Consider the following 26,959-nt stretch of genomic DNA (forward strand, 5'->3'; position numbering starts at 1 on the left):
AGCGATACACGCTTGCGGATCGCCCTCTTCTCTTGCCACTGTTCTGAAGTCTGCTCAGCATCATGCAAAGGAATTGTTAAGTAGCAGATGGAACCATCAGTGAATAGAAGAGGGGACGGAACTTACATGCTTTGTCTACCCAAGGTCCCAGGTGAAGTCTGTGGTAGCACCGGCCCTGCCTGACATCTCCAGGAAGGGCTGGGGAAGACCGTCTGAACCTCAGAGCGCGCTGCTGCCGGTCAGAGCAGATGACAGAGGGCTAGATGGCTGATGGTCTGATAGAAGGCAGTTTTATATGTTCACATAGGAACAGTAAGGCAGATGGGCAACTTGGTGTGGGCCACCTCATTAGGATCTTACCTTTGTCACACACATTGGGAAGAAGTTTTGGTTCCATTCGTCACAGTGGCAAACGCTTATTGGTTCAATATAAAATCCGTCTAATCACATAAAATTATAATAGAAAATCATCTTAAAACCCTCAGTGTCTTAAAAGCCTTAACTGAGAAGGCTTGTAAAAAACACTTCACTGGATTGTTTCCACACACACACACACACACACACACACACACACACACACACACACAGAGTTCTAAGTGCTTAGCAGTGCATGCAACACAACACACAGCCACCGTGAAGCTGCAGAAGTGGAGAAACCAAATTGGAAAGAAGAGCAGAAAAAGGGAAAATGAGGTCAGTCAGTCTAGTACTGTAGAAGAAACAGACAGGCTGAGGCTTTTCCCATTGGTGTTTTCTCTCAGAATTAATCTCAGGGAGAGCCAGAACCCTACTGACCTCTCCAATGCGCCCTTCAAGAAGCAGTTCCCATCCAAACCAGGTGACCTGGTTGGGAAAATAGCTTGTCCAGCACTTCCCTAGCAGGCAATCATAACTGCTCCAGGAATATTTTGGAAACACCCAGAAGGCAATGGGGCTGGATCTTAAAAAGCTTGAGTGGGAGAAATTAATTAATTAATTTCCCACACATGCTGTCAATGTCTCACGCATACTGGCGCAAGAGTTCACACAATGCTGCCACTGGTAGGTTCCACAGCGGTTCTCATGAGCCCGCTTGCACAGGCAGTGATTCAAGCAGAGCAATAGATCTGAATTTAGTTTCACTTTTCTCATGCAACATGGTATAAAGTTGCCTTTCTGTGAAGGGAAGCTATCTCTGGGTCCAAGCCAACATGGTGGGTTGTCCTATCCAGACTTGGACTGCAGCCATTTCCAGGCAAGGGCATCTTATAACAGGGATAGGGAGACTTGATGCACGCAGGATCTCTCACCCGTGTTCAACTTGAACCCCAAAGCCGACCCATCAGAGCCTGGGACAAGACAGTGATTTCGGGGTATAGCATCCAGGAGCCTTATACATACAGGATGTCCTGCATACAGAAATCCAAATCTTCATCTGAGTTACTACAGCTCAGAACTCAAACACAAAATTATAAAACTGGCTTGTACAAAGACCTGGCCAAAGGGAACCTAAAAACCCTCTCCTGAAAAGTAGGAGCAACACTGAGGCTGAGAAATGAGGGCAATTAGCACAAAACCAGCCATGCCTGAGAAGAGACAGATCTATATTGGGAGTCAGAAACCAAATCGCCCAGAGAGATACTGATCAACCTTCTACCTGCTCCTGCCTTAAAGGATCTGCAACAGCCTTCATTGTTGGCTTCCATTGTGTTTGCCTATGTGGGCCTAGGGGTCAGGCCTCAGAAATAGTCCAGACCCCTTCCCCAAATGTTTTTGCTGTGATTAACACAAGAGACGCATACCGCCACAAAGCTCCCAGTCATTTTGATTCTGCAGACACAAAGGAAAAGCCTGCAAGCTTTGTTCCAGCCAATCACACCTAGTCCAAACTGGTGGAGAAATGGGCATTTTTTCAAAAAAAAATTTCAAAAAATAAAATAAAAATCAAAATCAAAATTTTTGATTTTATTAAAACCGCTTACTAAATCAAGTAACTCTAAGCATGCAAGATGACCACTTAAGGCTTCTTGCTGTTTTAACACAGTTGTTGGGAGAACTGCTGTTGCTACCATGGGAAGTCTCCCTCTTCCTGCCTCCCCTGAAAATGCACCCAATATTATTCTGCTAAGAATCTTTTCTTCATCTTGAAGAAAAACAAACGTTTCCTTCAATCAGGCATTAGGAAGAGTGTGCTTTCTTTCCAGCTCTTGTGAGTGTGTTATGAAAGTCTGTTCAGAGAAGGACAGGGACAGGAGGAGTACAGAAGAATCCTTTTAAAAACACAAAGGCTTCTATTGCATATAGTTCTGAAGCACACTAGTTTTCCTGACAGCAAAATGTGGCAAAAGGCACAACAATTGCATCATTAAAGTCCATCTTTCTTCACTAGCTGACTTGTGGTGGAAATCAAATGCCAGGATAAAAGGGCTTCTAAGTAAGGTGTATGTATGAAATCTGGCGAGAACGGAGGTCGGAAGTACAATGTTTTACAACTTGGTCAGACCTTTCTTCATCTAGCTATGAATGGGTGGATTTAATTCTAAAACTCTCTTTAAAAAACGAGAAGTCGCACCAGCCACGCCACACTTGCATAGTTTAAACTAATAGTGCTTCAGGATTCACCCATCAAATACTCCTAGTTATTGTGTCATTTTAAATGGAGGCTGAAATATTATGTATCCACTTCAAACTTCAGCTTGATTGCAATTTATTGCTAGCCAACACGCCAAGGTTCTTTAACTGAGGTTACAGAGGTTTGGTGCACGCCCTTTTCTGCACCAGCTGGTTCTTCTGGAACCTGTCCTGGGACAACCTAGGAAGCGGCTGGTTCTTCCAGGATACGGCCTATGACAGCCTGAGGGCAGCTGGAGCAGTCTGCACCTCATCCCGGGTGGTGTCCCCAGGAAGTCCAACTTTTGGTTTCTGTGCCAGGAACTCGCCACCAAAGTGATACTCCATTTCCCGCAAGACTCCTTGCAGCATTTCTGCACACATTGTGTGGAACATTGTCTCCATCCAGCTTGCTGTTGGAACCAGCAAACTGAAGTGCCTACTTGCAAGCCGGCAGCTTCTCCAAAGTGGTCTTCCTCTCCAAGATACTTGGCAAGTAAGTCCTAGCTTGCCTCTGAAACCAGGGACAACTCCAAGTCAACTCCACGAGCAGCTCTGAGGCAGGCACCCTCAAAGGCAGTGTCCCCTGCACTGCAGTGAGTAAGGTTACCATCCTACACACACTTATTTGAGAATAAGCCCCATTGAAGTCAGTGGGTCTTGTTTCTGATCAAAGTGTGCACAGGATTAGGCAGTAAATAACGAACGATCCTTTTCACAAATTTGTCTTGAAAACTCAAGAGCGGCTGCCGTCTCTAATGAGGATTGGGAAAATGCTTCTTGGCAAGTCTGTTATTAAGGTTTGGCGCAAAATAATGACTTCCCATTGCAAACTAGCCTGTCAAGCTGGAGTATATCTTAAGCGCCTCTGATCCAATTATAATCTTAACTATAGCCCGCTATGCAAAGTTGGTTAGATGACTTGAACACACATTTCTGTGACTGCCAAGGCTTAGGGTGATGGCTTCCCTGCATTCATTTTGTTCTCTAGTTAAGTTAAAAAAAATTACACTCTTGTGTGTGCATTCACTCCTATTTACATGCTTTATGATACTTTAAGACTTTTTGTTGTTTTGATTTTTGGCCATTAGCTATGCAAGAAAATGTTTGGGGTGACCCAAATAAAAATTGAGATCGCTTAATATTGGAGTTGTTCAGTAATCAAGTGAAAGAAGAAAACTGGCAGGCTACGGTAAGAACGCACCCAGATGACATTGGTACCTCACTACAAAGCTTTGCCTGGAAACCTGAAATATGGCTGAACCCATTGGAATATCTTTAAAGTTACTTGCAGTCCTATTCATATTTACTTAGTCCCTCTGAGCTTATTGCAGGAAAGGTATACACAGGATTGCAGCCCTAACTACACATGGTGATGGATACATTTCCCCCTGAATTGGGGAAGCAATAAAGTTCACCAAATAAGGAGCTGGAAAGAAACATTGGTAGACTTACCGTGAAGGGTTCTTTTTCTGGGAATGGGGAGGGCATCCTAACGTGATGGGTTATCAAGCTCTGCATGCTCCGAGACAGGACCAATCAAAATTCAGGTCGATCCTATGTATCCAGACAGCTGTCACTCACCCCCAGTTCCAGGACTGTTGAGCACAGAAAATACAGAGAACAAGGAGAGAAAAAATAGTCCACAAGGGATGAAGTTGTACAGTAAACAGTGACAGCAAAGAACTAAGCAACCCTGGGAATCGCCCCACCTCCCTGCATATCCATCGTAAACATTCGCGGGTGGGCCGGATGCCCTCCCCATACCCAGAAAAAGAACCCTTCACGGTAAGTCTACCAATGTTTCTTTTTCCTTGGTATGGGGAGGGCATCCTAACGTGACGGGACGTACCAAAGCAATCCCAAGGGCGGGAGCGAATGATTAGACAACCTGTTGCAATACCGTCCTTCCTATTGCTGCTTGAGCAGCGTGAAAAGACGGAATCTTGTAATGCCTAATAAAGGGAGACACTGATGCCCAAGTTGCCGCCTTGCAAATTTCTTCCAAGGGGGCACGAGCTGAAAAGGCCGCAGAAGTGCTGGCACTGCGAGTGGAATGGGCAGAAATGTCACGAGGAACAGGTAGGTGAAGAGACTCATAAGCCAACGATATGGCAGCTCTGATCCATCGACCCATGGAAACCTTGTACGCCTTGGTCCCTAGGGAAGATGGCTGAAAGGAAACAAAAAGGGAATCCATCTTTCTAAAGATTTTGGATCTTTTCATATACAATCTAAGTGCCCTACGCACATACAGAGTATGCCAAGCACGCTCCTTAGGGTGAGCAGGACTAGGACAGAAGGAGGGCAATACTAAATCTTGGCTCCTATGAAAGATGGAATTAACCTTGGGTAAGAAGGTGGGATCCAACTTCAAAAACAACACACTCCTTTTGAAAAATGCATAGCTCATCGCGCACAGAGAGGGCAGCTAGTTCAGAAACCCTTCGTGCCGAAGTGATGGCCACAAGGAACAATACTTTAAAGGATAAAATTGTCAAGGGAGCTGAACGAAGAGGCTCGAACGGAGCCTTAGTAAGAGCATTTAAAACTAAATTCAAATCCCAGGAGGGAAACCTATGTACGGGAGGCAGAGCCAAGTTGCTCGCTCCCCTTAGAAAACGTCTAATATGAGGGTGCAAGGAAGGTGAACCAGGCACCGCTAAATCCAGGACTGAGGACAAGGCTGAAGTTTGCCTCCTCAATGTGCTGGGATGCAGATCTTTCTCAAGACCTTCTTGAAGGAACCCCAGCACCTCTGCAACCCCCGCCAAGGATGGAACAAAGTCCTGCTTCCGCCCCCAGGAACAAAAGGCTGATCAGGTAACCTGATAAATGCGCAAAGTGGACGGCCTTCTTGACGCTATGATAGTGTCTTGCACCTGGCGGGAATATCCCTTGGAATCTAGGGTAATGCGCTCAACCTTCATGCGTGAAGGCGTAGCCAGACCAGATCCGGATGACATAGAGGTCCTTGTGATAGCAGATCTCTCCTTAGGGGAAGAGGCCACAGCGGTTGGACTGAGAGACTCAGGAGGTCAGAAAACCAGGGTCTTCGCAGCAATAAGGAGCTATCAAAACGACTTCTGCTTCTTCTAATAGGAACTTTCTTAGGAAGGAGCTCAGGATTGGAGTCAGGGGAAAGGCATAAAGTAATCCCTGCGGCCAGGGAGACGTGAGAGCATCCACTTCTTCTGCGTTAGATATCTTGCGAAAAACCTTGGTAGTTTGGCATTTTCCTGTGACGCGAAGAGGTCCAGCTGTGGACCACCCCACCTGTGGACAATTTCCTTGAAGACTTCCAGATGCAGGGCCCATTCTGCTGGATCCACCGTTTGACGGCTCAGCCAATCCGCTTGTAGATTCTCCGTGCCGCTCAGATGTTCCGCCGTCATGGAGTGTAGGTGAATTTCCGCCCATGAGGATAGTAAGTCGGATATAAGCAGCTAAATGAGTGCAATTGGCGACTCCCTTCCCACCCTTGCACACAGAATAAAGGAAGGGAGAAACTGGCCTGAAGTAGTCAGAGAAAGAGAAAGATGATGATAAAGGCTGTGAAGATTTCCTCACAGCGCTAATCAAGCTCTGTCTGCGGACTGACTTAGCAGAGACAATACCTATGCCAGACAATGCCTCTTAACGAACTCCCCCAACCAAATTAACTCACCCGGGGACGGCTGTTCGTCGCCAGGGAGTGGAGGCATATTAGACAAACTGACACCTGCAGCGGTAGACATAGCAGCAGCAGCAGCAGCAGAAGATAGACCCTGAGGAGGGTCGAGGACCGTGAGTGGCGTCGGCGCGCTAAACAGAACCTGAGGAGGGTCGAGGGCGGTACATGAAGTTGTCGTGCTAATAGGACCCTGAGGAGGGTCGAGCACAGAGACCGCCGCTGGCGCACTAATCGGACCCCACGGGGGGTCATTAATAGACACAGAACCCTGGAAGGGTTCAGAGATCGGCACCATGCGCCCAGGTTCCCCATTGCTCTTAAAAAGAACGGCAGGGCTAGACTTGGAGAGGAGAGCTAAAATGGCCACCGCGCCTTCGGCAGTTAAATCGGGTGGGAAAGCGGAAGGTTGCTGTGCCTGAACTGCCTTCAACTGCAGTCTTATCGCTCAGTGGCGTGCTGCCAGGGGATCGTATATGCTTTTTCTTTCTGACAATGCCCTTTTCCTTTAGGTGTTTAGTTTTCTTTTTCAATTTCTTGGGCGGTGGGGCGGGCAGATTAGAAGCCTCCTGGCTCACAGTAGTCTCCTCTCCTTTATCAATGGCCGTTAGGCCCAAGCTCGCTGTCCCTCCAACTGAGGGAACAATCGCGGCTTCTGTGAAGGGGCCCTCCGGAAGGGAACCCTTCAACATATCCCCCATATAATCAGGCTCCATATTGCGAATAAGAGAGACCTCAACAGAGGAAATCCCAAAGTAAAAACTATTAAAATAAAAAAGGAGAAGGGCCGTGAAATTCTTCCTCACAGCAATACTCAAGCTCAGTCTGCGGAGCGAGACAGTCCTGGAACTGGGGATGAGTGACAGCTGTCTGGATACATAGGATCAACCTGAATTTTGATTGGTCCTGTCTCGGAGCATGCAGAGCTTGATAACCCGTCACGTTAGGATGCCCTCCCCATACCAAGGAAAAAGGTGTAATGATGATCTCTTAGAACTTCGAGTGATTATTGAATCATTAAACTATGAATTATCTTTGGGAATTATTGGATATGTTTAATTTTCGTGTGTTAACACCATGTTCTATTTTAACTCTGTGGTTATGTTTTTGTATGTATTGTTATTGATAATATCTGGATTATACTCTAATATTGTATTTATTTAAAGCCATACACCTGGATGACCTGCATCTAGAAATCTAAATCTGCATTATTACAGTTCAGGGGTTCTAGTTTGGGTGGGTGGGGAGTGGAAGAGGGTCTTGGTTATTGCCACTGTTGAGTAATGGACAGTCAGAGCTACTGATGTGCTGATCTACTGCCAATCAGTAGGAAAGTGGGGTGGGATTCCCCCATTGACCCATCTGCTTGAGTACTGCCTGCCTGCCATGGAATCCATGTGTCTTGCAGAGGGATCCAAGGTGTGTTTTCTGGTGAGGGCTCAATGAGTAGGCCACTAGGCATCACCATGAACCCATATGAACCAAGTACACAGCCTAGAACAAACTAAAGTCTGTTGCTGTGCCTACATGGACTGTGATAGGTAAGCCTGCCTGAACTCCTGGTTTTTTCCTAACTGTCCTCAGGCTCTTAAGATTCCAGACAACGGATTCTGGCTTTTTGGCAGGAAAGACTCGTTGGGATGCTATGGGGTGATGGGTTTGTGGATGGAAGATAACCAACGAGCTTCCCTACTATCTGTTTTATTTATGTGTGATTATAAATACAACATTCATGTGAGCAAGGTAATAACTTGAAGTAAATTGGTCTATTAGGTTTAAATGGAAACATGTTTTAGGTACCTCCGATGCAACTATAATTTAAAATGTAGCGTGTTATGCAACAGTCCACATCTGATATCCAAATAGATTATGTGTAAATAAATTTTCTTGATGGCTGAGGTGATCAAGAGGATTAAGCTAGATCATAGCTATTTTCATATTTATCTTATTCACAGTTTAAAATGAAATATTTACTGGTCAATTTACTATGCATGTTTTTTCTTTATGTTTTATATGTCAACATTTTAATAGCTTTTTTCAGATAGCCATTGGCTAGACAAGAAATTGAGTTTCTCATTGAGAAACCTTCCACTATGTTTCTGGGGTAGGCCAGGGTTTCCCTGAACTCAGTCTGAAAGCCAGATAAGGGGGCACGGGGGAAGCACAGATGAGGGATGCAGAGAGTTTTCAAGTATCTAGAAAGCACTCAGATTGAAGAAGGGTATAGCTAACCCAATCCACTGAGGCTCGGCCAAGAAACAAGGAGGCTGGGCTAACACCAGGCCGTGCTGGTATTTCTCCCTTAGAGGTTTACAAGGGGATGTTGGAGAGATGCCTGGCAGCTTGCAGACATGTGTGGTGCTGCAGCTTGGGACGGTCTATCTAATCCAGGACTCTAAATTGCAGCAGTTTCCCAAAGCCTCAGCCAAGGAACTTTCCCAGCCTGACTGCTTTTGCACTGGAGATGCCATCAGAGTTAGAACCTGGAATCTTCTACGTACAAAGCTTGGCCACTGAACTATATGCCCCCATGTGAAGATACAGGATCTCTCCCAAAGTGGGGCAGAGGACTACACAGAGCGGCCTATTAAATCTGCTCCAGCAACACAGCCCACTCCATGGGTAAAATGGTCTACAAGTGTGAAAATAAAAATAAAATAATCATTTTAAAGGCAGTCATTTGCTGCGGGGGCACAATGGGGAAAACGGCCCCCATTTCAGTGCTTTACCTCTATACAATAGAGAACTCTACATATTCAAATGTGGTCTACATATTCAAATAGACAACTCACTTCAATGATGAACTACTACAAGCTCATGCTGCAGTGCATTTTCTCATAGGCCAGCATGGAAAACCAGACGGCAAACAGGTCCCACTGGTGTGGAACTCAGCACCCATCAGTCTGGGCGGAAATTTAACCCAGTGAAGACCTTACCAAATCGGAAACCCTAGCAGCCTCCCTTGCCAAAGACACCCCAAGTGAATCTCAGAGAGGAGCTGCTGGCCTCGTTCTTGCTATCAGCAGCCCCTCTTCTAGGTGATCCCAGACTCTCTCTCAAAACTCAGAACAGAAATCTACTCAGGGAACCACACATCAGTAAAGTGCCCAGAGAGCTGTCTTGATTTGGATCTGCAGCCGCGGTCTTTGATTCAGTCTAACTGCACTTTCGTTCCGCAGACAACAGTGCAACAGGCTACATCTCCGAAAGCCAGATTCACTCCCAGCAGGGAAGTTGCACAATACAGATCTGCTCTGGTAAGGAGGGGCAGCTTGCCTTGGAAGAAAGAGAGGGGGAATGCTGAGTAAGTGGCTTGGACGACATGCTCCTCATAGACCAGAAAGGAAGAAAAACAGAACGGTCGTTTGCTTTTTTCAAGGCACTTCAATATTGCTTATCAGGATGGATGGCAGAACCCTGCATGCTAGGCCTGGGGCTGCCCTGAGTCACATTAGTGATGATTTGTGGCTAGTTATGGAAAGCAGGCATCGACTCAGCAGAGATGCTAAATATGCAGGGGGGAGGGAATATCAGACGGCATCAAGCACCCTGTTATCTACCTGGGAGGGGGAAAAAAAGATATATATATTCAGATGAGAGATCTACTGCTGGAAATGAGAGAGATAAGATGCCTGAGTGCATCTTATGAGAGAAAAGGCTCTCCCTTTGCCTACCTGGAAGCTTGGCCTGAGAGGAAATGAAGTCGGAACTCTTTGCTGTGTGTACACAGTGAAGGACTTCTTGTTTCAAGAAGGACGTGGGGATTTCTCCCTGGGTGTGCAGAGCAGTCCCCAATCCACAACCCCCACATCACCATGCCCATGGAAAAGTTCACATTGGAGCTGTGGGGCCTTGGCTTCAGTGTATGCATTTGCAATTAAAAATGGATTATTGGTCTAGAAAAGGAGGCTACACCTAGAAGCTCTGGTGGCACTAGTGCTCAGCAGGTGCTCTGGATGTTCTGCAGTCCAAGACTGGGCAATCTCTGTTGCTGCGATTCTCAAGGCTGTGCTGCTGCCCTTTTGCAAATGTCCCTCCTCAGGACCCCACAGGATGAGCCAAGAACTCTTCGAGTTCTCTCTTTTTGAATCCAAGCCAATATTTAGATCCCCAAAGCAGTCATGACATTACAAATGTTAACAAGAAGAAATGGGGGACGGGGAGGACAGGGACGGGACCAAACCCTACCTTCCAGCCTCCTAGAGCCTTGGTTCTTGGGCCATGAAAAGGCTTTTTTTTTAAAGCTACTGAACTCTCAACATTGGCGAGGATTTGAGCTAAGTGCTGCTGTTGCACGTCGAAGAGAGACAGGAAAACACATAATTGCATTTGGTGGTGTGGGGGAACCATGCAAGAAGAGGTGGTTTCAACGTTACAGTCCTCTCCCCGCAATTAATTCCCAATCAGTACAAGGACATTGGAGGTGTCATATCAGGGACATACCTTTAGTTCGGAACGCCTCTCCCCCTGCCTGCCCAACCCACTTGCCCCCCAAATACCAAAAAGTAAATATTAATTAGAAATTAAGAAGCAATGAATGCACCATTAAAGTTTCATTAGAAGAGGCTGACCTAAGACAAAAGTTTTCCATGATATATAATACGGTGTTTAAAAAAAAAAAAAAAAAAGATCGTCTGTCAATAATATACAGTATGACAACTACATCTTGTAAATTATACCCAATACTGCCGGCAGTCTATCCCTCTAAAGAATATTTGCCCCCTTTCATCCCTTCCTAACAATCAGATAATAAAATACAGCACCTATAAATAAGCAAAAAAAATATATATATACCAAAATCATCTATTGTTAGTTTTAAAGATATGGCAATAAAGGAGTCTAAATCAGCAAAATTGTAGAAGCCATAACTGATAAAACAGCTTATTGAGAAAAGGTGGCAGTAATGCACTCCGTGTGTGCACACGTACGTAAGAAAATACCGGCGTATAAAATCGCACACATACACGCAATGCTCACACGCTCGTGCACTCATCCTTCCACGCATCGCTATCCTCACGCATATTATACATAGACAACAGGAGGCGTTGGAGACAAGTTGGAAGCTGGATCCGTACTTCGATCAGCCTTGTGGCAGTTGCCCATGAAGGAAGTGGAAGAGCTGACCGCTCTGACAGGCGCCACGGTTTGGGTGAACAGTTCTGCAGTCATAATAATCAAATGCCACGCACTCCCTCTGCTCTCTTTTGGTGCGTGCATGTGTGTACATGTACGCATACACACATGTTGCTCCCCACAACGGAAACGTATAGAAATCAGTGCTTGTTGTGGGATCACAGTCTCTGATTAACCAATGACTTAAGGTGATGAAAATGACTGGCTAAAACAGGATTTGATCTTTCCCAGTGTCAAGTTTGTTAGGATGCGCGACAGGGAGCAAACAGCAGGGCAATTGATCGGACAGACTCCTGTCTAGACGGAAAGCGTTCCAAGTGCTTCTTGTAGCAAGATGCACCTCTACTCCCTCTCTTTCTGTACTGAACCAATGTTTCAGTCTTTCTCATCAACCAAAAATGGTACTGCGCAGAACTTAAGCTCATAGTCAGCCACCCACCTGATCGCCTGCGATAAATTAAGAATAGCCTCAGGCGACTAGGCAAATTCTTTTAGTTCAAAAAGCTGGTGGTTGGTTTTCTAACAGGGCTGGTATACGCTGCTGAGGACTAGGAACTTGTATGACTTAATTTGCAAGGCTGGCACCACGCAACTAAAACTTAAGTATGTAGTACACCGCTCTGGGCTCCTTGGAGGAAGAACGGGATATAAACGTAATAATAATAATAATAGTAGTAGTAGTAGTAGTAGTAGTAGTAGTAGATCCAAGTACATCCCATTCCAAGTTGTCTCCCAAACCTCCTAGAAATGAGGTCTGATCCGCGTGCTCTGTGGTTAGAGGTTAAAAAGCAGATTACAAAATACCTAGATTTCAGATTTTTCTTCTTCTTTTTTCTGTCCTGATTTGGCCTAAAATGGAGTGTATTAAACAAATCCCAGCCCATAAAGAGACCAGAATTGGTTAAAGCTATGAAACAATGTGCACTACAAGTCAATTTTTCTATTCCACTTTACAAGAAAAAACACTGAAGTCAGCTACCACAAATTAAGATATTTTTCCTGATGTGACTTTTTTTGTTTGCTTAAAAAATACGTGGAGTAACTGTGTATTTTTTTAAATCCCAAGTTTCAAACAATATTCTTTTTCTTGAAAATATTTAGGAATTCAAACTAGTGTGTTTAGAGTCGGGATGACTGTGCAATCTCTTAGTGGCAACTGAACAGCTACAAAACAACCTTTTCTCCCCCCCCTCCCCCTCAAAAAAATCTCCCATCCCCATCATTTTGTTTTTCCTGGTTAAAGAAGATAATAGTGTATTATTATCGCTCTGTTTAAGCCATTAGATGGCAGATAAAAAGCAACCCACCCACCCCCTTTTTAAATATGTGGGTTTGATTTTTTTCTTCTTCTTGTTGTATGTGTGTGTGTGTGTGTGTGTGTGTGTGTGTGTGTGTATATATATATATATATATATATAGAGAGAGAGAGAGAGAGAGAGAGAGAGAGAGAGAGATAGATAGATAGATAGATAGCTGATTTGTTTTAAAGCCCACACCAGAGGAGGGCAGAAGGCAAAAGCTGTGTGAGTTTTTTTTTCTTCCCCAGAAACTGTGGAAATCACTTTAGGGCAATTGATAAAAACACTTTGGGGTACAAAAAGCTCGATTACACATTTCAGTTTTCTTTCCTCAGAAACACAAAACATAGAATTGGGCTTCAACGCTCCTTCTGTTCTCTATATGCACCTTGGCCTATGGCGTTTTTGCCCTGGGGCCTGCAGGGCGGTTAAGTGCAGGACACAATTAAAACCAGCAGAGGTCCAAGTTTGTAACTTCCCCAGCTCTCTAGAGTTGGGTGAGCTTAATCTCAAAACTCCCACTCCACAGGCTCCTCCCGACTTGCTGCCTTCTCCAAGCGGTGGATTATGCTGTTCAAGTTGGCCGCCTTCTTCCTCCTCAAGGTGTTGTCCCGTGTGTTCTTGGCGCAGGCCGCCTCAGAAAAACCAAACAAACTCTCCAGATAATTGGTTTTCTGAGAGCCCGCGGCTGGCGTGGAACTGGTACTTGGCACACTGGGCAATTTCTCCACGCCTTCCTCCTCCTCCTCCTTTGACTTGCAGGAGCCCTCCCCTGTAAGGAGTGAGGTGGCGGTGGCGGCAGCTGAGGTAGAGGCATCCTCTTCTGAAGCAGAGTTTGGCGTTGCCTCCAGAGTTTCTCCTGAATGTTGAGAGCCCGGCGGAGAATGTGGATGCGACGCTTTGAGCCTCCCCTCGTCATCCGTGTCTTCCAGGCTCTCCATTCCCAACTGGAATGTCTCCATTTTCTCTGAAGATCTGGCGTCCTGCAGAGCATCTTCTCCCGCTTCAATGGCTGACGCTGCTGCTCGCCCTCCCTGAGACTTTGTGGTTGCATTGCAGTACTCGTCTGTGTCCAGGCTGCCTGGCTTTGCTTCGGGTGGGCCTTCTGGGTCCACCCCGTCACAGCTGTCTCCTTCCGAGCTGTGAACTGCCCTGCTGCTTCTTGCCGAAGGAGAATCGCTCAACCCGGCTTGGCTCTGGCCTCCTGCTTGGATTTCTTCGATAAATAGTTCTCGGCGAATGCGAGATCTGCAAATAATATTCAAGAAAAAGAAGGGAAGGAAGCTGCGGTTACTTCAGTAATGTCAGTTGAGGCAATAAATGATTATTTTGCCCTGCTACAACTCCTTCATGGAACTCAGGACATTGCAAATGGAGGGCATTCCATGATATCTTAAGAAGCCCTCCTAGATGAGGACAACAGGCCATCTCTGGCCTACTAGATGCCTCAGAGAAGCCTCTCCACAGGACATGAAGGCAAGAGCCCTCAATGTATAATTAGTCCATCAGCAATCCTGAGGATAAGATGCTTCTGCACATGGAAGTTCCATTCCTAACGATTGCGGCTAATGAGAAAATTAGGTTTCTAATCAGTAGCCTGCTTCCCACAGGGTGGTACCAACCTGAGACGCTTCCAGCAAGACTTGGCCAGAGCCCTTCCCCGCTGCTGCCACTGCCCCCAGCAACTCCCCAATTCTGAACCTGGAGGTCCATTCAGTCATTGTAATTAATTGCTATTGACAGACTTATCCTCCATATGACAGAGGGTGGGGAAATTCAGGTGGTGTGTGCCAAGAACCTGTGGGAATACAGGGGGGAATGTGCACGGAGGTCCCACTCCCAGATATCATGGCTAAGAAGAATATTAGAGCAGCCCAGCTGGATCAAACCAAAGGCCTACAATACGCCACAAAATTTGTCTAATTCCCTCACAAAGCCACCTGAACCAGTGGCCATCTCAACGGCTGGCGGCAACAAATTCCACAAAGTAACGACACACTGCGTGAAGCAGACTTCTCTTTTCTCTGTCCAGCACCTGATGTCCATCAGTTGCATCGGGTGAGCCTGGGCTCCAGAATTACAGCGAGGTGGACGATCTCGCTCTCACCAGAGCATACATAATTTTATGCATTTCTGTCATGCATTCCACTTAGTCGCCCTCTTTCTAAACTCAAAAGCCCCAAATGCTTTTGCTCCTCCTCAAAGGAAAAGCATTTGGGACCACTCATCGTCCAGGTTGCCCTTTCCTGCACCTTTTCCAGCTCTTTGACCATCCCCTGTCGAAGGGATGACCCAAACTGTGCACTGTACTTCAAATGTGGCCATTGCAAAGAGTAAGCGCAAAGCCATTATGGTGCTGGCAGCTTGTTTCCAAGACCAACACATCCTCAGCATGTGATTCGCCTTTCCCACAGCAGCGGAACACTGAACGGACGCTGCTCTTGAGCTCTTTTCCCTGAGACGGGATATCTGCTAAGGGGATACAAAGGCAGCTCATACAGCCTGAACCCAAATGCAGGCTTCGGATGCTGCTCACGGGTGGCTTTTCTGGCAGAAACGGAGTGGCCCGTTGGATGCATTTCGATCGGGAGGCGGGGCACTCCTGCGCTGCCTACCTATAGTTGTGGAACCAATTAATGACGGTGCTGGTCTTCAAGTTGAGCTGCGTGGCCAGCTCCTCAATGGTTTTTGGTGATGGGTATGGCTTCTGCTGATAGGCTCGCTTCAGAGCTTCTTTCTCTTCGGGAGCCAAGACGACGCGGGGCTTCTTGAGCTGGTGCTGCGGCTGTGGGCTGGCGCCCTGGCTGTAGTCGATGCCAGCCGAAGAGGACTCTGATGGTTGGCTGTCGCTGACTGAGCTGTGCCGTCGCTTCATGTATGCTGGAAGACAAGGGCAAGAACAGAGTGGCAGGTGAGATGGGAGAGCAATGCCGATGGCTTGGGAAGCAGACGGGTGCAGGAGGTTGCCTGGCAAGGAGTTAGACCAAGGAGTTAGTTCCCCACCAGGGTCCCTCCAGATGTTGCTGAACTACAACTCCCATCACCGCCAGTCACAATAAATTGTAGCTGGGAATGATGTGAGTTGTAGTTCAGCAACATCTGGAGAGCCCTTGGTTGGGAACCACTGAGTCAAGACCACTGGGCATCAGCCCAGTATGGTTTATAGTGATTGGTGGTGACTCTTCAGGAACTCCCAATCTTTAACTGGGAGATTCTAGGGACTGAATTCATGCTGGTCTGGTGGGAGGAGAGCTGACCTTGTGGTCGCCAGCAGGACTTGTCCCCTTCGCTAAGCAGGGTCTGCCCTGGTTGCATATGAATGGGAGACTAGAAGTGTGAGCCGTGGAAGAGATTCATTCCCCTTAGGGGATGGAGCTGTTCTGGGAGGAGCACCTAAGTTCCAAGTTCCCTCCCTGGCAGCATCTCCAAGACAGGGCTGAGAGAGCTTCCTGCCTGCAACCTTGGAGAAGCCGCTGCCAGTCTGTGTAGACAATACTGAGCTAGATGGACCAATGGTCTGACTCAGTAGATGGCAGCTTCCTATGTTCCTATGTAAGCAAAGCAGGTGCTCTATCAGTTTGTGGCTTCAGAGCTAACAGCAACTTTGGAGGGCAATCAAAGTCAGGAGATAATGGTGTCCGCCCGCCCGCCCCCCCCCGCCCCGCCCCTACACACACCCTTTTGGAGAAGGTATGGGGAATTCCAAATGTGGAATGCCAGTGTCTTGTCTGACTGTGCCTGGAACAAACTCTTTGATGCCACTCACTACCTATGTATGAAGTGTAACTGGAAAGGCAGTAGGGCGGGACAGATCTCTGTCCTCTGGGAACCAGGGCCCAGCACCTTCCTCTCTGCACCTCCACGACAGCTTGTGGGGGAAACGAGCTGCCGGCTGGCTCTCTGTTGTGCCTCAGAGCTCCCATCAGCCACAGAAGGCCAGCGGGCGGCACTGTAGTTGCCAACCACCCCTCAGGGGTGAGGGACCACGAGGTGGCCAGCGGGGCTTCCCCTGGCCCTATATGGAAGCTGACTCTGGCCCGGCTCCTTTTAGCCGCTCCATCTCCACTGGCCTTCCTGACCACCTGCTGGGGGGCTGAGCAGCAAGGGCACGCTCGCTCCTTTATTCAGGCTATTTTAACCCTCCTGTGTTACAGTCAACAGGGCACCAGCCAGAACATATCAACCATGGCTTCTGAAAACAGGCTGGTGCTTTTGCATTTGTCTGAATGTAACTTGGTCAGATCCATTAAGTGCTGTCAACTGTCAAACCTTCTACCAGATTAAGATTCTGAGCAAGTCGTTCAAGGAGTTTTGACCACAAGAGGGCGCCGGGTGCTTGTGGAATCTCAGCATTTGCATCCAAAGTCCTAAGCAGGAGACATTGGCTGCTGTTGCTGGAGAGCGACCCATGGCTGACCAGGGTAAGGGTGAGGGTCTGATTTCTCCTCCTCCCAATTACAATAGGTACACAGGTGCTGCTGCTTCAGGGCCTTCCATCTCACAGGGTAGCTAGGCAGAGCCTATGCTGATCATTCAGAATGGGTGCTCTGGGAAAACTGTAGTGGAGGATGGACTCATATGGGTGTAGGAGATGCAACACCCCACAACTTGGATTGTGCAGCCTGGAAGTGGCCTTTGGGCCAGTGGGCCGTCTAGCCCAGCACTGTCTACACTGACTGGTAAAGGCTCTCCAAGGTCTCAGGCAGAATCCTGGCCCAACCCTGCTACCTGAGCTGTTTTCTAGCTGGAAAGAGCAGGGGCCTTCTACCTGGGACTTCCTGCACACCAAGCAGGTGCTCAACCACCAAGTCCTAGATGGTAGGACTCAAGGAGCTGCTTTGTCCTGAACCAAACCAGCACTGCCAACTCTTATGTGGTTCTCAGGCAGAGGTTTATTCCTATCACCTCCTACCTGATCCCTGACTTGAACCAAAGACTGAATCTGGGACCTTCTGCAAGCAAAGTGGCTGGTCTTTTACAGGGCTATTATGTACCCCCCCCCGCCCCATCACTGCTTCCAAGAGGAATTCACCTGCCACTGCAAAGCCCACAAGCAGGCAACGGAAGCAGCAGACCTCTCCCACCGTTAATCCCCAACATCTGGAATTCACAGGTAGACTGCCTCTTAACTTGAAGGTTGCAACCTCTCCTCCTTCCTTTTACAAGATCACTGCCCAGGGAGCTTTTTGTAAGGGGTGTGTGTGTGTAGAAATGTAAGAGATAGATAGATAGACAGATAGATAGATAGAATCCCCATGTACGGATTTTAAAAGTCCCATACACTAACGATGCACTGTGAGAGGAGCAAGTCCGTTGCCCTGCCTGTCCTAAATATTTCGCCCGTTAGTTTCCGTGAACGATCCCAAGTTCTAGCATTGCCAGAGGGCGAAAGACCTCTCCCTCTTCCCACCGCCCGGCCTGCTCTGCCGCCGCCATGCTGGAAGGTTACCTTTCTTCTCCATGCGCTTCATGTCCATCAGCTTCTCCACATTGTTGGGGTCGTTGAGCCACAGCTGCATGCGGACGAAGGGCTCCCGGCCCTTCAAGCTCAGCTTGTGCCAGGGCTTGGGGCGGGCCAGCAGGTCCGAGACCGAGCCCTGCGTCAGCCCCAGGATGGTCTCCCCAAAGAGACGCTGACCTGCGGAGAAAGCACACCTCGGGTCAGATGTATGGTGAGAACTGAAGCCACCAATACAAGAGACAAAAGGGGTGGTCTGTGCTGGAAGTCTGGCCAGTTCAGCTGGATGGGCTTGTCCTAGACGGAGACTGCCATGGATCTGCCTAAAGGAAGCGGAAGCTGTTTCTAGGGGAGGCTCCTGACTCCTCCCAAGCCTCTTTGGGCACGGACTGAGAGCTGTTCTACAGATGACACCAAATGATGCAGTAACCATTCTGGACTGGGCCACTTCACACTGAAAAGCAGCACGTCAGAGGAGTCCTGCTGGGTCAGACCAAAGCACCAACTAGCACAGCATCCTCCTTGCCATAGTGGCCAACCAGTTGCCCCGGAGAAACCTGCAAGCACTGCCTCTGAACATGGAGGTTCCACAGAGCCATCGTATAACCTCCTCTTCATGATGCTGTCTAATACAACCCGTGCTGCACCCCCCCCGCCTCCACTTTTTTTTGCTGGTTCTGGACCTATGCCCAATTACTGGGAGACCCTGATCTCTCTGTGCATTTTCACCAAGCCATTCTCTATCCACCTTCTCCCCACTATGCATGGTTTTGTAAACTATAATCAAGCTCTCCCCTGGTTTCTCCCTAAACTGGCCATGCTCTACCACTTCCATTTAGAAAACTAGGATATCAGGGAAAGGGCTAAAATGAACCACCTTTCTTAATGTTCAAGTTTTCAACATGAAAAGAACTAAAATAAAGTAAAATTAAAATACCGAGTGGCATTTTCACCCTACACCTACAGTCTGAGGTGACCCAGTCCAGAGTCCAACCACTACATACTCTGTCACTTGCAGAACGGTGCTCAGTCGGGGAGTGGTTGCCACCTTTTGTCCCACTTAGCACAAACTGTGTTGATCCCCTGTTCCATTAACTGATTACTTTTCTGAGAGAGATCAAATCATTTCACAGAACATGAACTTAAAAATAAAATAAAATCTGCCCCGCCCTCCATGTTGATAATAAATATCACCAACCTGGCAGTCTGTATTTATCTTATACATGGCCGGACAAGTGCATGCGTGCACATGCACAAGCTCACACACACTCGTCTGATGGAAAAACACACACCACAAGGTGACATTTTCTCTGCTATTTGTGGGTAGTGAAGTAGTCTTTTGAATATGAAAACATGTCTTGGGAAACGTCGGAAATCTAAGTAAGTAATAGAAATGTGGCAGTAGCCCAGAATGTGGCAACCTTGCCACATGGGAGCACTATACAACACACACACATCAGTAACTTTTCCAAGCTGGGAAAAAACCCCCACAGAGACATGACCTTAGCTACACTGGGTGAAGTGAGGGTTGCAGAGGTTCTATTTTTTCTTCATTCAGAGAATCATCTGGGTCAAGTTCAATCAAGATTTGGTGGTGATCCCAGGAGGACCTTACTGGATCAGATGAGCAATGGGTCCATTCAACCCACCACGCTGTTTCCTACAATGGCCAACCAGATGCCTTTGCGACGCCCAGAAGAGCACAGAGACAAGAGCTGTCTCCCACTTGCCTTCCAGTACTTGGTATTCAGAAACAGACCATCCCTGAACACAGAGGTGCCATGCCTATCATGGCTGAGGAGGACATAAGAGCCCTAGTGGGTCAGACAAAAGGGCCCATCTAGTTCAGCAGTCAATATCACACAAAGGTCTACCAGAAAGGCTCTGGGAAGCCCAGGGCATGAAAACAGCAGTCTTCCTCTGCTGTACCCCCTCACCGCAGCTGATATTCAGGGGTAGACTGGTCCTAAACACGGAGGTTCCATTGAGCCTTCAGGAGTAGCAGACACTAGTAGAACTCACTTGCCCCTTCATGAACCTGTCTAATCCTCTTTTTAAGCCATCTATGATGTCGTGATCATTTCACTGTGTGGCAATTGATCCCATACATTCATTATGTGTTCTGCGAAGTGCTTTCTTTGGTCTTTCCTGAAACTCCCAGTTTCACTGATTGCAGGAGAGGGAGAAAACCTGGGTCTCAGCAACTGATAGTCTCTGGCTGAGCATCCCTGCTAGGACCTGACAGTTCTCCAGGGCCTCAGTCAGAGAGAGGCCTTCCTCTGCCCTCCTAATGGATCCTTTAGCTGGAGAGTGCAGGAACTGAAGATAGGACCTACCGATACGCACAGCTGCAGTCTCTGTTGTACAAGTCTGCTTTAAACTGAATCAAACCACCCAGCCCGATATATATGACTGGCAGCAGCTAGGGATGTGCACGAACCGGTTCGGAGGCCATGTTGGAGGCCTCCGAACCAGTTCGGAGCCGGACCGGTCCGGCACTGAGGGGGGGGTCTACCTTTAAGGGCGGGGGGGTAGAACTTACCCCTCCCGCCGCTCTTCCCCCTCCAGCGCTGCAGTTTAAAGCGAAGTTTTTGGGGCATGTGCTGCTCTTACGGAGACTTCCGGGCAACGATGGGGGCAGGGGCGGAAGCGAGGAACGCTGCCGCCCCAAAAACTTCACTTTAAACTGCAGTGCCGGAGGGGGAAGAGCGGCGGGAGGGGTAAGTTCTACCCCCGCCCTTAAAGGTAGACCCCCCCTCAGTGCCGGACCGCGCCGCGTGGTTCCGTGCACATCCCTAGCAGCAGCTCTTCAAGGGCTCAGGCAGAACACTCTGTCTCCAGCGATCTTTCAGCTGGAGATGCTGAGTTCTAAACTTGGCTGGCATCTTTGGCATGGAAAGTGTGCCCTGCCTTTGCACTGAGCGCCTTTCTGTGCCTGAAGTGGCTAGATTGGGGGGTGAGGCTTGAGCAGACACCATCTGCATTAACTAAGCACTGGTGACAGCAGAGATGGCACAAGATTCCTCCCCCTGACCTCACTAAGAGTCCCACTTAGGTGAGTTCCATCCAGATCTAACAGGCACATGCAATAGCCCCCACCCCCGCAATACTCCTAAGTTTCTGACTGTTTACAAGAAACTCCATAGCTGACTGAGCAATGCTGTTCTAGCCACTGATGTTACTGCGAATTTCTGTTTCCCCCTGGGAAATTAAATGATTGATTCCCACAGCTGGAAGCACCTCCTGCTGCTCAAAGTGAGGCCCCATCGCTGGAGATAATGGAAACCAAGGCCAGCAGCCACAGATTGAGGCCGTTTCCAAGTCGCATCCCCACAGCTGGCTCCCGCCGCCCTCTGCGTAGCCACAGCCCAGTCAGCGCAGCGGACGGGCTACATCACAGCTCTGTTCCATTAAGCTAATCGAAGCCATTCAATCAATGACCCCGGTGCTCGCCCACCTCCTGCTCAGCAGGACTTGTGCTGCAGCCTTTAGGAGAACATGCTCCTGTGGTCTGCCGGGAGGGTTTTCCCACTGTCAGAGCAAGTGGCCTTTTAAGATCTGCTGATGGGAATCTTCCTGGAGCAATTTAATCCATGCTTCTCTTGAAGATGGAAGAGCCTCAAAGCCTGGCTTCAAGTCTAATGCTTGGCTCCAGTGCCTGGCCGTCTACTGTCCAATGAGGGCCCCTGCCACCATTTTCCCTTTTGTGACATCATAGTGCCTCCCAACTCCACAACTCCTAGAATGCTCCATCTATCTGTGGGGGTGAATCTCTCTTGCACTGTCTGCTGAGATAATCTAAAGCAGGGCTTCTCACCCATGGGTCCCAGCTTGTGGCTGGGAATGATAGGGAGTTACCAGTCCAACAACACCTGGAGACCCAAGACTGAGAAGCCCGGATCTAAAGTGAATGGAGCTTATGGTGTATCAGTAGAGAGATCTCCCGTCTCCATAGTCTGGAGTGCCAATGGAAGATGGCTGGCTGCTTTAGATCAAGGCATCCGATTGGCTTAGATTACCCAGTCATGCCCACTTGGAGTGGGTGGAGTTCTTTAAGGCCTGCTACTAAGAATCCTTCTGAAGTGGAGATGCCAAGGACTGCATCTTGAACATAACTCATGCAAAGCATATGGAACTGAGTACATGGGTAGACGGGGGTATCCTCGGTCCTCTCCAAAATAAGTCACAACTACTTATGATTTGCGTGTCTCTATCCTGGCTGGTCTCGATTCAGTGGCCTTATGGATTACGAGTCTTATTTTTCAAATTCCAGTGCAATCAAAGGCACAGCTCCACGGGATCAGATCAAGACAGACCAACATCCCATTACTCACAGTGGCCAGCCCAATGCCTCCAGGAAACCCACAGCAGGAGAAGGCGGCAAGAGCTTTCTACCCAGTATTCAGAGGTACATGCTACTTCTGAAATTGGAGGGGCCATTTAGCTATCAGGACTAGTAGCCACTGATAGGTCTCTCCTCCTCTATGAATAGGTTTACTCCCTTTTTAAAGCCATCGGAATCCGGTGATCGTCTCTATAACTCTTGACAGTGAGTTCCATACATTAATTCTGCACTGGGTGAAGCCACCCTTCCTCGTCTGTTCTCCAGTCCATCACTTTCCTGGCATGACTGCCCAACAAAGATGTTCGATGTGGGCTTTTGCCAGTGGATCTCCATAGCATTTATACGGGACTATGTGTAAGTTACCATCCTGTGGGTGTGCCAAGAGTGGTATTTGGTGCACAATTTGGTATCTGAGAGTCTTTTCTTTTTTTCTTTTAAGTGGTGAGGAGAGGCAGGTTCCACAGCCCTTATGTCTGGAAGGGTATATTGGAAAGTACGCAGGCCACACCTGCCGGCATCTCAGAAGCTGGAAGGGGTGTGTGGGCAAATAAGATATTGACTGACTGGGTGGGCGTGGGGCTTCGGAGCCCCTTCCCATGAATGCAAAGTAGCTGAATTTGCAGAATAAATTATGCAAAACAAGTGAAATTAGGCAAAGAATGTTCAATTTGGCACAATTTACAGAAGTCACAAAATTGGGTTTTTCTTGGAACAGTTTTGGACTACAGAATTTCCAGGGTGGGTTTTTTTTTTTTAGTATAGTGTAAGCGCAAGGGTCTTCTGATCTGGAATCTGAACCAGAACCAGTAAGGAGGAGTGGGCATGGCAGACTAGGACCAGTAAGGCCTGGGTTCTACTTCAGCCATGAATGGGTGACCTTAGGCCAGTCACTATCTCACAACCTAACCTACCCTCACAGGGGTGCTGTGAGGATAAAATGGGGAGGGGAGGTTGATGGATGCCACCCTGAGTTTCTCAGAGTAAAGGGCAAGGTAAAATTATAATTAAAATACATGCATACAATCACAGCTGTCTATTGGTTAAGGCAGCCATGGCTCTGACGAGCCTACCCTGCCAACCATAGTCTCACGTCCTCATGCGATTACAAGCGAATTCACATTATTGCTTTCTTAAACTAGAAAAAGAAAACCAAGGACAGGCTACTAGTGACCACAAGGCATTGGCTGAGACAGAGACAGACAACCAGGAGCCCCCAAACAGAGGTGCACCAGTGGCCCTGACCAATCTCAGAGATTTAGCAAATGGAGGGCAAAAAGGAAACAATGGAAAAAACAAAAACATGGTTCCACACCTAATGCAAGGTTTGGGGTACATTTCTTGCCTCTTCTGCTGCATTTTGGGCTTGTCAGCCATGCTGTAGAAAAACAAAAATCATGGAAGGGGGAAAAAGATTTATGTAAAAGTCTCATCAGAACACGAGTCAACAAAAGCACGTTTCACGTTCCTCCTGGAGCACAAGAGGACACAGAATCAGGGACCCTGGTTTTCTGCACGCTCTAAACGGGCTGGCAATCCAGAGTAGCCAACACACTCTGGAGACGACCCAGGCTTATAATTTTGTTTTTGTTTTTAAAAAAGAACAAGTTGGTAGCCCTCATGGGTGCTAGAAAAACTTGAGGGGGGAAAATGAAGGCTGTGACGGTTCAAGTTCATGAGACTAAAAGGGGTCTGGGTGGGTGTGGGGGATAGACAATTTACAGCTCACTGGCCCTAGATGGAGGCCACAACCCGCCCCCCGCACGGCAATCTCTCTCTTTGCTCTTCAGACATCGCTGCTTTACTAATTTGCAATGTGGAGTTCCTTTTTTAGCATAGGTGGCATTGTCTTAAATAGCTAATGCTCCACCTAAAGTTTAACTGTGTTTGCATCCACAAGCGAGCAAGTCAATCGAATCTTTGCATAATGCACAATTTGCATAATTTATTCCGCTCACTCTACCCTGCTGCATTTGGCTTTCCTGGTTGCAGAATGGCTTACAGTAAACCAGCGTCCCTGCATATAGCATGCAACGACAATGCATACCCTCCCGTAGCAAAATCTACATGCCCTGGTCTGTACCACCCCTTCAGCCTGAGATGATGCAATTTAGCCCTAAGGGAGGCAAAGAATGGAAAAACCAATCATGTGATGTAAAGCAGTTCTGATTACTTTGGGGGCTTAAGAGGTCCTGGTATATCTGGAGAACAATCAAGTTGTATTCTTCCATCCAAGATGGCAGCTGTATTGTTCTGGATTTGGCTAAGACAAATCATGTGATCCTGTGGCCCAAAATACAGAAGGCATGGAGCAGAAGGAAAGTGTTTGAAATGGCTATGCTACAAAGAGAAATTCTGGAGGCAATTAAGCTCCAAGGAAGGAGAACTGGCTAAACCATTATTTCATATCAAGAGTTATACCTTGTCTTGCCCAAGAATGGTCCCAGATGGCTAATACGAATCAAAGAGATGAGTCACCAACAGAAGGAAAGAAGATCTAAAAACAGGGTTCATGGGGTTCAACACGCCCCATTAATATTTGGACTAGACACCATCACTCCATTGTGCTATCAGAATTGTGCTATCAACAGAGCTTGGTGAAGCAAAGACCGATATGCACAATTTCTGGAGGAACTGAGAAAAAATATGTGAATGGCTATCAATAACCAAAACTGGTTTTGATATCCCCTGTTCTCAGAAATAATAGACTTGCCCTAACTTTTATCACATGGATATATAAGAAATGTGCAAAAACAAAACAAAACAAAACCCAAAACCAAACAAAACAAAAACCAACCCCCCAAACAACCTGCTCCCCTTTACAGTGTTTGAGGAGAAATACATGGATATTCAGGTGAACAATTTCCCCTCAAATCTTTTCCTAAAACTTCTCTGCCAGGCCATTAAAAATCCACTCTCCCACAAGTTTAATTTACAAAAAGGTTATACTGAGTTTGTTTTCTTCCACTTCAACACTGCTTGTATGGTTTTATTGGTAGAAGATCTCCTGCTAAGGAATGGTGGCCAAGGCATACTGGACATTTTGCCTTATCGCTGAGGGGAAATGCCTTAGTTATGCTCTCGGGCAGTGGTTCCCAAAATGGTAGCCTCCAGATGTTGCTGAACTACAGTTCCCACCATCCCTAGCCACAATAAATGGCAGCTGGGGCTGATGGGATTTGGAGGCTCCCAGTTTGGGAACCACTGCTCTAGGGGTATAGCTTTTGCTAACTGTAAATTGATACACGATCTTTTGTGGGGAACCAACTGTGGCCAAAATTTTGTATGGCTCACTTGCTGATTCCGCACTCCACCTTGGTCCCGTCTCATAACCTCTGGATGATGGAATCACAAAGGGATGTGAGGATCAAGGGGCTGTTACTATGCCAGTGTACTATGCCACACACATGCACGCCCCCTCCCATACCAGGCTAAGGCTGACACAGGTAGTACCCACGTGAACCTTGCAATCCCAGGAGATGCAACCATCCAAACATTACCAGTGTGATGTACAATCCAGCCCCAGGAAGGGGACAATCATGCCATTCTGATAATTCAGAGCTCGTTTTAGCCACAGTTGCAAAGGATTGCTTTGTGGAGGTGCTGCTGATATCTCCTTGGAAATCTGAATTCTAGGCCACAACTGATGGCCAAGCCTCTACTAATGTGTCACACACAAATCAGCTTTCACACAGGAATCCAACACTACCAAATGGACCTATGGACATCTTTACGAGGCCCCAGTGGAAGCAAACACACCACGCCCATGTGGGTCCATACCATTATCTTGTGTATAGTTCTGTTATGCTTTTGTACCTTAGCTTCCACCCTCCTTTCCCCCCAAAACAGGGAAAATCCCTTCTTCCAGCTACTAAAAAAACACTGGGGACTTGGGCATAATTTAGCTACCCTGAGATAACTCACCCCCCCCCCCAGAAGGAAAATCTAAAGCAACAGTCTTCAACCATTTTGGATCCAGGACCTACATTTAACCATAAATTGCAAGGTGTGACCAATTGCTAAATATCTACCATACATGCCTGTCTTTCCTCCCTCTGTTTCACTTGCTCTTTCCTTCTTTTGTGAAAATGTGAATGAAAATAATGTGGTGATGATGGTGAGGCTGCTAAAAGCCATCTGAGGTTTCAGCATGATCCCGTTTGGGGTCACAATCGAGACCAGTGATCTAGAACAAATGATAACGTTCAAAAGAGCACTCTGGACAAAGTGATGGCTCTCCATTTCCTTCTGTCCTGGAAGGAATGACGACGACAATGCCACTCACCACATCAAGAATGCAGAGATATGCGAGGATCTGTACACCAGTGTGGGTCAGCAGGAGACTTTGGCATAAATCCTATTAACCATCTGTACACCAAAACATCCCCTTCATCTCTCTCATGAAATGGTTTCTAAATTGACTTTGTCCAGAACCAGTTGCCTTAGCCTGCTTGAACATGCCCCTAACA

The 26,959-nt window shown here is 47.5% G+C and overlaps 1 protein-coding gene across 6 annotated transcripts in view; it reads right to left on the minus strand.

Annotated features, from left to right (window-relative positions):
* The window catches only part of CUX1 (cut like homeobox 1), a 337,155-nt gene that overhangs the window by 28,026 nt on the left and 282,170 nt on the right, over nt 1–26,959 (minus strand). For 2 of the 6 annotated variants that reach the window (XM_053274790.1, XM_053274789.1), the window contains exons 22-25: nt 23,806–23,868; nt 18,140–18,328; nt 15,306–15,570; nt 12,995–13,938 (exon numbers count right to left, since the gene is read on the minus strand). The exons of 2 other annotated variants lie outside the window; for them this stretch is intronic. In XM_053274790.1, coding sequence (XP_053130765.1) covers nt 13,200–13,938; nt 15,306–15,570; nt 18,140–18,328; nt 23,806–23,868 — 1,256 coding nt within the window. In that variant the 3' untranslated portion in view covers nt 12,995–13,199. Of the gene's footprint in view, nt 1–10,797; nt 13,939–15,305; nt 15,571–18,139; nt 18,329–23,805; nt 23,869–26,959 lie in introns of those variants that run through there. 2 more of the 6 variants (XM_053274794.1, XM_053274793.1) reach the window with 2 other exon arrangements.

The sequence above is a fragment of the Hemicordylus capensis genome, chromosome 12, assembly GCF_027244095.1.
Source record: "Hemicordylus capensis ecotype Gifberg chromosome 12, rHemCap1.1.pri, whole genome shotgun sequence".
In the NCBI taxonomy this organism is placed as follows: domain Eukaryota; kingdom Metazoa; phylum Chordata; class Lepidosauria; order Squamata; family Cordylidae; genus Hemicordylus; species Hemicordylus capensis.